Raw genomic sequence first — 12,473 nt, 5'->3', positions numbered from 1 at the left:
ATAGGATGTGCATTAAAATGCAAAACACTGACACACCTTTCCTTTAATTAACACAGCATAATAATTATGACATAAATCGTCTTAAGTGTCACTATATATATAAATGACTTGTCATCGTTGAGTTCGATGCGAGGTATAAAATGCATATGCTAATAGTATGCTTTATTTTATGTTTCACTGGGAATGTAAGTATTTCTCAAACTTACATTTTTACCGTTAAACCCGATCGGTACATTTACACTGAGGGCATTGTGTATGTTTGTATAGATAATGAATTTCTTGATATATATCAGGGTACAAATTCTGGCAATTTTTCCTGTACAAAAGACCCCAAAACCCACATTAATATAAGTTAGAAATTTTCAAAAAGTAACTTTAATTTTTATTAATTTGATGTTGGTTTAAAATGACTTCTTACGTCAGTAAAGTCGCATGTATATCCTCATATTAAATACAGGTCCACAATTTCTTAGTTTTAGGCCAAATTAAGGGTCTCAAAGAGGTACCCAAATTAAAAGTTGTGTTTGATCCTGTATATAAAAAGCTTTCAATTGGAATATATCCGCTTGAGTGTAAAAAATCTATGATATATAGGGTGATCGCTCCGACACATTCATATCCTGTATACAAAGTATGATATGTTCAAAGAAACATAACGTATACCCAAGAACTCGCACCGTATATATTTATACCACCTGAATGTAGTATTTGTATAGCTCACAGAACAAATTTTCATCATTAAGTGAGTACATTCATACAGCGGAAACCATAGGCTTATGAAGAATCCATCATAGTACACTGCTTTGTATAAAGACGTGACTTAGACCCAGTTTTGACAATAGGATGTGATAACAACATCGGAGTAAATACATGACATTAGTAATGAGCACTATGAAAGCACTGCGCGCGCAGAGCTTTCAGGACACGCGGATCCATGCTATCATATACTTGCTTATTCTTGTAGACTCACAGACATGACATATTCCGTGTACGGCTTATGCTGACCCGGGTTCAATTCCGTTTAGATCCATGCCTAACTCGCACTGTTAGTCTTAGTACTTCCCCAGTTTTGGTACTTGATATTTATTTATTTATTTATTTATTTATTTGTTCGTTAATTCATTCAATCATCCATACAGGGAATGCCTGCATGTTCAGGTATTCATACAGTATAAAATATACCCTGTGAGGAAATAGGTCAGAGTGGTGTCTGTATATGCAGACGCCATATGCGGTATCTACGACATAGCGTTCCAGAAAGGCAGCACTATCGACCCGCTCCAATAAAACATTATTTTTTTTATTTTTATGGATTTTTTTTTGCAGGGGTGCATATTGGTCTCATCTTTATTACATCAAAATGGTGCTTTTTGAACAGTTGCAATCAAATTGCGCGACTGAGATACAGTAAAAAAATAATCTGTTAAATTTAACAAAAATTCTGTTGGCTGAATGATGCTAGAATGTATTTTGTTATTATACCACAATATTGTGTCATATTCAACATAATATCCGGTTAGTCTAATGGCTATTTAGAATGGCTATGTTGAATTAATAGAATGTATTTAACAGAATAATCTGCTGCAATAACACAATACATTCTAGCATCACTCAGAGAACAGAATTTCTGTTAAATTGAACAGAATAATTTTTCAGTGCACCTATATTGATATTTCAACTGCAAATTATTCCCGACCTACGACTTTGACATATGAATTGAATGTCTTGCTTAGAATATCGAATGTATTATATATTAACACCTTTATTTACAATATGCGTATTATTTACAACATATTTCTTTTGGAGCTTGTGCATAGGTTATTTTGGAAATGGGTCTTACGATTGTCAAACTTTTAGGTGGCATCAATCTTCAAGCTTATATACATACGTTTATGGTAATATTACACCGCTGCATGTGTGCGTTGAATGTATAAGCTGGTCAGCATTAAGGCAACTTTTTCTTATATCAACGCAAATCACGTGTTAATCGGGGAGATTCGAGCTGAAACTCTTTTGACGTCAAAGGGAATAACAGCCCAACTGTGTCATGTGACATGTGAAAAATGTTAGGCATCCTTTGTTGAGATTAATTTACCTATCACCTGCTTCATTCCTTTCCAGACGCACAAATTACTCCTCTTTCCATTAGGACCTTCTCAGATTCACAAAGGTTCAGATTTTTAAATTTTCTCCATCATTCGTCTACTCTAAAAATACTTTTATGAAACTTTTTTTCAGACGCCCATGTTGTAGTAAATGTGATCACAAATAGTTGCCTAACATATTTGACAGGTTACACGATACAGTTGGACTGTTTCTACCTTCATCGATAAAAATGTTCGAACTCGAAACTCCCCTATCGTTGCTGGAATACAGTTTCACCGTAATATTACATCTGTCCGTGAATGATGTTTATAGAGACATGAACACATACTGACTCCCTGCCAATGTATTTTCGGTGTCACTTTGCATTACCACGCGGGATATACCGTTCCATTGACCCTTCATTCATTGTGTCCGTCTTTACGTTTCCACAATACTTGGTATATAGACACACGACATGTAATAAACCATTCATGGAGCAACAAGAACATATAACTGATACCTTCCGTGTATAGATGTTTAAATATTTTGGTTATCTAGCTCGGTTTCCTCGTATAAGTGAAATATTCGCGAGAGTACATCGAAAAAACACTTCCCTGTTGCGAATGTACCTAAGTTGGACGAGTGAAGAAATTTTAATTTCGTCCAGTGAGGTCACATCACCTTAAAACTCCGACACCCATAGGCCGGTAACTCCTTCGCCCATTGTTCTTACTGTGTGTAGGTCTATAACCTGCATGTATTTCTCTCCTTCACGGGAAAGATGCCCAGAAATTGTGCACGCTTAAGTAATTATTGACACAGAATAAACAAACCTTGTTACATCACTCCGATTATACCTGAGAATTTCATCTGCTTCCACCAAGATTTCACCTGGAACAAAGTTTGAAGTGCCGAGTTATGAATTCAGAACATAAAGTTGCGTTTACGATAATTGATATGATCATATTTTGACCTATTGCGTCGCAGCTATACGTCGACTGCTTGTGTTTAATGGAACTCCAGTTTATTGCTAAGCAGCTGATGGTCATCCAGGGTTTGTATGTTGTTGTAGTCTGCATTTCGTAGTTACAGTCTGCATTTCGTCCTTGTAATCCGCATTTTGTTGTTGCAGTCTACATTATACTGTGGCACTTCGCATTTTGTTGTTGCAGTCCGCAATCTGGAAACAGGTCGGTTTTTGTTCATGTTCACAGAGTTTGGAGGAGCTTATACTCACTAGGCGTTGCCTTTTTATTTTCGTTAAACTATGCATGGCAATATCTGCGACAAAAGCGATGAATAGAATGCATAATATCGATGCTATATAGGAAGAACAATCTGTTACACCATTACACTGACGTATATGTTATATAGTATTCACAAGATGTAACCCAATGTACATAATATATATAATATTTATGTATAGATCGTGTATAAGGATCTATTCTAGCCGTCATGGAGAATAACTGAGAAAGCAAACAGCTGTGAAAGGAACCCCACAATCGTTAGTGATTCAGCCTAAACTGTGTGACTGTATGGCCGATTAAGGAGGGCCGTACACTGGAGCTGTATGACATTTGTCTGTGTATACGCTATGCCTTTCTTACATAGTGCACCCCCAGAATGAATTAACGATTTAAATGACAGGGAAAGTCTGTTATCGAGTTATATATCATTGAGTGTATATTGTGCTGAAAGGATACCGGGAAGTTACCCTGCGCGTATACACTCATAGTATACCGTATATCTCCAATGGATTGATGGGTGGTAGTGATTTCTCTATATACTGAGTACATTACATATGTGTTATTGTGCACGTGGTGGTGACATATGGTGTTGTGGACATAGAGCAAGCCTACACAAGACGTGCGTCGATATACAGAAACCACTAAAAGGGGAATACTCATTCGGCTCACTCTTTTCATACATGCCAAAAATGTGTTTTGTATTATGTGCGAAAATATTACCGTCCGTGATAAGGTTCCTTCATAGTGTGTGTGTTTATGACCTTCACGTAAGCTTTAATATCGACTGATACGTACACCGCCTAGTTGTTTAAGCAACCGGGTTGAGAATTTTTAACAACACTCATTGCCTGAGTGATTCTGAAGGACCTATAAACTGGCCTGTGTCGTTGAGAGCTGTCAACATTGACATTTGGTTATCTTGAGAAAGGATCCAGTTGATAAATTATCACTTGTCAAGGAGGTATGATTTCTCAGAAGTTGTCGTTAAGTAACCTACGCGTATGTAGAGGACTCTCCTGCAAACTTTCCAATGTGGAACGGGGAAAGCTTTTTGCCTGCATTTTTTGTATGTTAGTATGACATATTTCTTCCGGCTTCCATTGGAATTGTGCAAGTCTGCATGAAGACGAGCTTCTACCGAAACTGTGCGAGTCTGCATGACGAAAATCTTCTAACGATTCTGTGCATGTCATCTTGAGAGGAGGTTTCTACCGAGACTGTGCAGCTCTTCACAGAGAGGCTTCTACTGAAAGTGTGAACTTCTCATAGAAGAGAAGTTTTTACTGAACTGTGCAATTCCCTAAGATCAGTAGAGATTTTGCAACTCCTCACAGTCTGATGCTTCTAATGAAACTGTGCAATTCGAAGTCGAAGCCTCCGAAATTGTGCAAATGGATGTCAAAAGATGCTTAGTTTGGAAGTGAACGGATTTTGTTTCAAAAAGTTCCTGTTGAACTCACTCAGTATAGTACATTTGAGAGCACTTGTAGTCACCCAAGACACAGCAGGTATCATCTGTAAATGGAAACCCGTGTATGACGAGAGGCTTTGTCCGAAGTTACGTAATTGTAAAAAAGCTTCTTTTAAGGTTGCTCAAATTTTAGGCAACCTTTCTATGGAAGGTGTTATATACAGAGTCATCAACAGAGTTATTTCAAGTTTGTATGTATGGTTGTATTGTGATGAGCACGAAAATACCTATTGACATATCAAGCAATAACTCACAAGTGAGATAGATGCGTGATCATGCCTGTCAGCCTATGGGTGTGTAGTCAACATCACCAGATTGTCACATTATAGAAATGACAGCTGAAGATAATCCTGACAGTTAAGTTTGATTTTCTGGAAAGTTTTTCCTACAGATCTGTCGGACCATATCTGGACATGTCCGACTTGACATGAACAGTATGAAGTTTGCACTATATTTGCAGTAAACAGATGTAAAATGTATTTGAAAACGTGTGTTGATTCTTGGAGGAATCTTTATGGCGTATCTGGATGTGTCGATAAGCTGCAGGGTGAACTTCAGTACTGTACTTAGATGAATCAGCTGTGTGCGCTTACATCGCATATTGATACTTTGAGGAAAAAAACATACAGCCTATATTGGTGCTTGGAAGAAACAGTTATACAGCCTATAATGGTGCTTGGGGAAAACAACTATACAGCCTATATTGATGCATGGAGGAAACAAGCATAGAGCTTAGATGTTGATGCTTGGAGGAAAAAATACACAGCCTATACGGGTGCTTGGAGGAAACAGTTATACAGCCTATAGTGGTGCTTGCAGGAGACAGTTATACAGCCTATAGTGGTGCTTGCAGGAGACTACTATACAGCATATTTTGATGCTTGAAGGAAATAACTATACAGCCTATGTTGATTCTTGAAGGAAACAACTATACAGTCTATATATTGATGCTTGGAGGAAACTACCATACAGCCTATAGTGGTGCTTGGAGGAAACTACTATACAGCCTATTTTCATGCTTGAAGGAAATAACTATACAGCCTATGTTGATGCTTGAAGGAAACAACTATACAGTCTATATATTGACGCTTGAAGGAAACAACCATACGCGCTGTATCCATCCATAGAGGTGTCTGGAGGAAACATTTATACAGCCTATATTGATGCTTGGAGGAAACAACTATACAGCCTATAGTGATGCTTGAAGGAAACGGCTATATCATGTATCTGGACGTGTTGATAAGTCAGTTGTTCATCGTGATTTGATGCTTATATGTTGAATCAACTATTCGGATGAATTAACGGTACCGCGCACATAGATGTTTCAATGAATAACCTGTACGCTTGCAGGGGTAGAAAGGGACCACCGTGCACCTTCTGGTTTTACCGGCGCTGGAATGGTAAGTTTTTATGCTTTTGAACGAATATTGATCTTTCTGTCGCGCTACCCATGAATGACAGATATTGCGAAATATTTACACACGGCTTTTTCTTGTTTCTTTTTTTTTTTTTGTTTTTTTTTTTTGGCTTTTGAGGACACTGTCAGTGCAATTGTGGTGTGGTTCATTTGATTATAGCTTTTATGTTTCTTGTAATGGTGTATAACCTTAGATAAACCAATAAAAAACTTGTTTGTATTGTATGTAATTAAGAAATTCCTTCATTTCCCAGCACTAAATACACTTAACTAAAAAAACAACTCAGGAATAGGTCTACAGCTGGTGTGCGCGAAACGATGCAGCACTGATCTATTTCTGTATGTGCAGTTTTTATATCGTTTGTTATCCATCCCTTTAATTATATTTGGGGGGGGGGGGGCATAAAAAGTTCTTTCTAATGTGTGTAATTACTGGATATATATATACACTTTCCTCCGTTTTCCCCTACTAAATGACCTTACCAAAAATAGCAAGCAAAAGGCGGGTATAAATTACGGTGAAAGTAGGCAAATATATACATGTACTAACGGGCTATGTTTATATATGTTCACAGTGTACTAAGGTGATATGCGAGGGTGGGTCATATGATCGATTTTCAACATCTTTATGGCTGGAGTAGCGTATTTAGGCATATATCTGTCATACAACGAGCTTGTGCCCGTACTTTTTTGTAGGTATATTCGTTGTGGATGTCTTTTCCTTTAATAATATAAGAGCTGCATGACTTCATTCTTTAGGCAATATACAACAGACATCCAGGAATTGTGGTCAGATTTACACAGACGTATTTATACCAGGTTCCTTTTAAGTATGCTTTTTCATATATTTTGGATACATATGGTCGGCTCATGTCAGGTCAGTGTTTTATCTATTTAAGAGGTACAAATATCTAAGTGCATGCATGGACGATTTCGCGTCTAGCCTAACCTATACTCATATATCACCCTGCAATTTACACAATTTAACACAAACAGGAACAACATGATAGTCATCACGTCAACCTGCAGATTTATAGGAATTTCTCCATAAAATCAATATAAATCTTTCCGAATAGGGGCGTTGGCGTTTAGAATTATAGACACTTATTAAGTCCGATTTATAACTGAGTTTATTATTTAAACGATTCAGCCTCGCCCAGGTTAATGGAGAAAACACGTGAGCATTGCATGTATCACTGAATTTCATTATACCATTTGATGGTAAAGAATAAGCTTACGTTTCCCCTGTGGTGTTCTCCTTCACGCACTCTTAACTGTAATTATTCGGAACTATAATCTGGATATACGGTATCAATATTGTCATTTTCTCAGATCTGCGTTTATATAAGTTGACTATGAATCATTTACTTTACATAAGAAACACTTTTGTTGAAATCTAACACATCTTTCATTCAGCATAGGAATGTGCCACCACAACATAATGATGTGTTAAATAAATGTCATAAAAGTACACATGTTTGTGTTACAAATAATAAAAGACAAACAAGACCTTGTGTTAGTTCAGCACAAGATAGAGTTGTTCAGAGGTGACACAGGATTTTTACTGGAAAGGACACAAGTTTGTGTTCATACAACACGTGCTTTTTGTCTGTTGTATTGACCTGCAATGTATAAACAGAGCCGGGGACGGATGTTTTACAAATCGCCGATTCATGGTGGCAGAGACCGTGTTTCAGTACCGTGTCAGTTAGTACCATGTGTTGAACGTGATGTCACGTGTTCATGTTCAAGGAAGACTTTAGTTTAGTGATAATATCTTCTTGAAGTTGCTTTCTCACATGTGAAGACTGTCGTCTTTATTAAGACAAAGACGATTGAAACGTAGCCATTTTGAAATCCTGTGGAACTCCAGCCTTCTTGAGAACATCACAAGATGGACCTACAGCCTGTGGAGACATGCCTGAGGTATCAACATCGGTAATCTTGCACTACCTTGCACAAGAGGAAATGATGGAGTGCTAGCAATGCAGAGTGCGTGGGCGAACACTCCCTAGAGCGTTATCAACGAATAGAGTGAATTTCAAAATACATTGGATTACAGTCTTTGATGTATACACACATTTGACATACGAGACCTGTATGACTTGAGACGCTTTTTGAGTAACTATACATGTATATACCAGTGCTGTTGTCTTCAGTGGTAAACAAAGTATAGAGGATTACCGGTAGTTGATCAGTGACAGTAGTACACACTTCCGTCATATACCGGTGAGCCTCTTAGATACATATTTTATTATCGACTTTAAACTTAATAGTGGCATGGTACACGGTTTGAACACTCATTTTACTCATTTGACCAGAACATACCTTGCGCCTTTCTAACAACATGAAAAATGTCGATTTCTTCCCTTTTTATGATTCCGCCCTAATTTCTTACTTTATATACTTTCTTAGTTCTGTGGTGGTGTGCTTTAGACGTCGTTTTAGGAACTGGCCTAGCGATTATTGACCTGTAAAGTCCATTTTGGTTGATGGCTGGAATACGAATGTCTGTTTCGACGCATAGATCCAATAGCTTCTGTGGGAGAATAGTCGGATTCATCATTACTAAGCTCTCGATAAATCCAAAACAGCACTTGCACTATATAGTGCTCAGATCCGCATGCAGAAAGCAAGAAGTTTTAAAGGAAGCAAGCTACACGTATGCTGTACGATTGTTTGAAGTTGTGGACATAGTTGATGTAACACCATCAGTTGTCTAATGAGAAGTTTTTTAATATATAGCCGCTCCAAGATAGTCCATTAAATTCACACAAAAAAATCAATGGATTTGGGTATTCTAGAAGCCACCGACCTAAAATATTTATTGAATTTGTTTGTAATGGCTCGCGTATGTGTTTCAATGTTTTCCGTTGTCAGTATTGAAATATTGTTAAAAGCATGACCTTTTCTGTCTGCTCAAAAGATCCTCGACAGCTTCCCAAGTAGACAGACATGTACACGATTAAGATTTAATATCTTTAGTTAATAGTGTGTATAATACAACCTACATTGCACAATGCCGGATTTTGCACACATAATCAGATTGTGAAATCCATGCCGTACATGATCATTACATGATCCCGTGTAGTTCATATTCCGTACCCTACCTTAAAGGTCAAGCAAACATCAATAATTCCATAAAGTTTACGTGAAAGAGTGCAAGTTAGTAAATGTGTTCTTCAATATTTTTTTCGATTTTTCATGAAAGAGATATTTTCAAATACATTTTTCTCCTGAAAGAAAAAAAAATTGAAGAAAATATTGAAAATCATATTTGCAAAAAAGTTTTCACGCTCTTTCATCTCATTTTGGCATAATTTTTCTTCTCCTTTTAATCAGTGTGGTTCAGACCAGTGTATATCAGTTATCATACAAGGCACCGTGTATCACCCAGACTTTGTTTTAGCGCTATCTGCCATAACAGTCACTCTGAATGCTATTAAAACATTTCAGTTTACTTAAATTATTAATTCACAATTCATTAAATATTAAAGACTACAATATGAAAAGTAAAACCAGAGCAACGACGACAGTCTATTAGTTGGTAAATGGTCACACGTAATAAGATTACGCAAAAAATGTTGTGTTGTTGCCTGATTTAACAAACAATAACATGAAAACAATGCAAAGGGACCATGCCGTCGTTGGCCCAGTTGTCTGTGGCGTTGCTCTCGCTGATGACGACTGACTCGTGTCCAGCTATAGGCCCTCAGTTGGATCCATTTTCCGTTGCGACCTACTCAACAAAAATATATACGCATGAAGCAGTTTTATATTGTTTTCTCTCAGTATTAAATAATGTGTTAACTCAACAATTAGGTTAAGTATTCATCATCAACTGTAGCTTCAATTTACACCAGATTTTCACATTTTAGGGCAATAATCCAGGAACTATGGCAGCGTGAAAACTCGATAATCAGTAATCACTGTTCACGCTCTTCGTGATGCAGACGGTGGACATAGTCGGTGCTGAGTGCTGTGAAGCGTTGTTAGCGACCACTCTGTTTTCACGCAGCCATAATCGCTACATGCATTGTTGGCCTGAAATGTGAAAATCTGGTCTAAATTGAAACCACAATTGACAACGAATACTTACCCAAACTGTTGAGTTGAGGTGTTATTTAATACTGAAGAAAGCAGTATAAATTGCTTGGTCCGTTTATATTTTTGTTTAGTATACATGTGCCAGGTATGAGACCTTCCTCCTGTTTCGTCCGTACACAGTAAAAACTACATACCGCCGCGTACAAAGTGCGTGGAATATCTTGAGTATGACACTAAGCCTCAGTGAGATACACAAATTAACACAATTTGTCAGATCATGAAACTTGAGATATTAGTTTTATCTATATCACGGTTACTAGAATTAAACATGTTTAACACGTTTGAAGTTCAGTATGTCGAAATTCATTATATTTGGAATTCAGTATGTTTGTATTGATTATATTTGATGCAGTTCGGTTATACCGGTAGGGCTATATTTATATCAGGACTATATACACGTATATATACACCCCTCCGCCCCCCCCCCCCCCCCCCCCACCCCTTCACCTCCAACCCAGGTTTATCATGCCTTGCCTGCAAAGCATATAAGGTAAACAAAATGAAACAATGTAATCATTCAGTTCATTTCTTTTAAATTTTAGCTTTTAATTTTCTGTACTTTTCATCTTTGAACGTTTTACACAAGTGTGTTAACATGACGATGATTAATTAAATATGATTCTTGTGAAATGAAAATGATTTAAAGATCTTATATAGGCCTAAATGTTTAGAGAAAAATTTGCGATGTGTAAAAAATTCTAGCCTGTGAACTGTGACATCACTGTTTGCATTTATAAATCGACTGTTTAACACAGTGCTATGGCCCAGGAGCCCTCCACCTATGCGGTCGCTGTTAGTTCAAGTCCAGCTCATGCTACGTGGAAAGATCTTCCAGCAACTCCCCGGGCTGTGCCCGATTTCCTCCCACTATAATGCTGGCAGCCGTCATATTTAAATGAAATATTTTTGAGTACGGAATAGAACACCTATCAAATAAATAAATAAATAATTGCAACACATTCAGCTAGGCATTAATATATAGGCCAATGCCGTTGTATTAGGCCTACCGGTATATAGCCCCTATGAATAGGTATACCATGAGGCCAGGTGAATCTTCTGAATATCGGTAGGCTATACGCAAGTTCTCTTAGGATACAGGTGAAGTGCAAGTCCTCTGTGGATCGATGTCGTGAGACCGTGTCAAACCTCAAATGTGTTTCTTGTATCGAATGGGATTTAATATAGGCCTGCTGTTGGGCATGTCATGTGTACCCTTAATGTAGTCTATATAGAGGTTGCCCTTGAATAGGGCTACATATGGATCATGTGTACTTTCATCAAATAGGTCTATAATATTATAAGACCGTGGGCACTAATCGAGTACTGCCGCAGGCTGTATGCTTGCCTCTTTCGAATACCAATGTGCGTCCAGCTTTCAAATATGTAAGCCTCGTTAGCACCGACCTTAAATTATGCAGTATAGCTGGCATATAGATCCTCCCGAAAGATAAGACATGTTTAAATCTTTCAGATAAGGGCTATAATATGCGCAAGAAAACAGACATACCCGCTCAACCTTTAAAGTATTTACTGAGGAAGACTTAAACCATTGGTCCTAAACATACTGTCCTAGCCTTCAGGATACAGCACACGAGTGTACGCCCATTAAAGGGGCGTAACTGTGGTATTATTTTGTCGACCGGAAACGAGCGCGCCACAGATACCACAGAGAAGATATTTACGGGAACAAAACAGAAAATCGGGTTGACAGGAACTCTATGGAAGCTTCATAGGAGATTTTTTCCACTTCAAAATTTCGTTCAAGGACATTTATTGTATCGTAACTTTCGCTAACCTATGGTTTCCCTGCAGTTTAAAGTTCTGTTGCACTCTGGGAGAGCCAGGGTGCTGTTGCAATCATGGCGGCACTGACAGTGACAGAAGTGTTGATCGAAAAAGAAGAATGAAAATTGAAACATGAATGAGTCATCGGTCGGAACATTTCTCTACTGCTTTGCTTTGTAATTTAATTGTTTTGTTTAAATTGTGGAGCTTCGTTAGTGTATGTTTACCATCATGTCGGGCAGAGAGTCGCCTCAACAGGAAATGGCCCTTTCAACTAGCTCCAGTGAAGAAAGAGGTATACCAACTAAAGTGGATTATTTCGTGGCGTTGTAAAAGCAGGAAAGAAACGTCGCGGAAATCG

General features: G+C 37.8%; 1 protein-coding gene across 1 annotated transcript in view; it reads left to right on the top strand.

Annotated features, from left to right (window-relative positions):
* The first annotated feature begins 12,024 nt into the window (after window positions 1–12,024).
* The window catches only part of LOC135473509 (protein furry-like), a 48,147-nt gene continuing 47,698 nt past the window's right edge, over window positions 12,025–12,473 (top strand). Inside the window, 1 exon segment of the mRNA XM_064753359.1 lies at window positions 12,025–12,407. Coding sequence (XP_064609429.1) covers window positions 12,332–12,407 — 76 coding nt within the window. The 5' untranslated portion in view covers window positions 12,025–12,331.

The sequence above is a fragment of the Liolophura sinensis genome, chromosome 8 (genome assembly GCF_032854445.1).
Source record: "Liolophura sinensis isolate JHLJ2023 chromosome 8, CUHK_Ljap_v2, whole genome shotgun sequence".
NCBI classification, from domain to species: Eukaryota; Metazoa; Mollusca; class Polyplacophora; order Chitonida; family Chitonidae; genus Liolophura; species Liolophura sinensis.
Note: the sequence above shows the minus strand (reverse complement) of the source record. Positions and strands in the feature narration are given on the sequence as shown.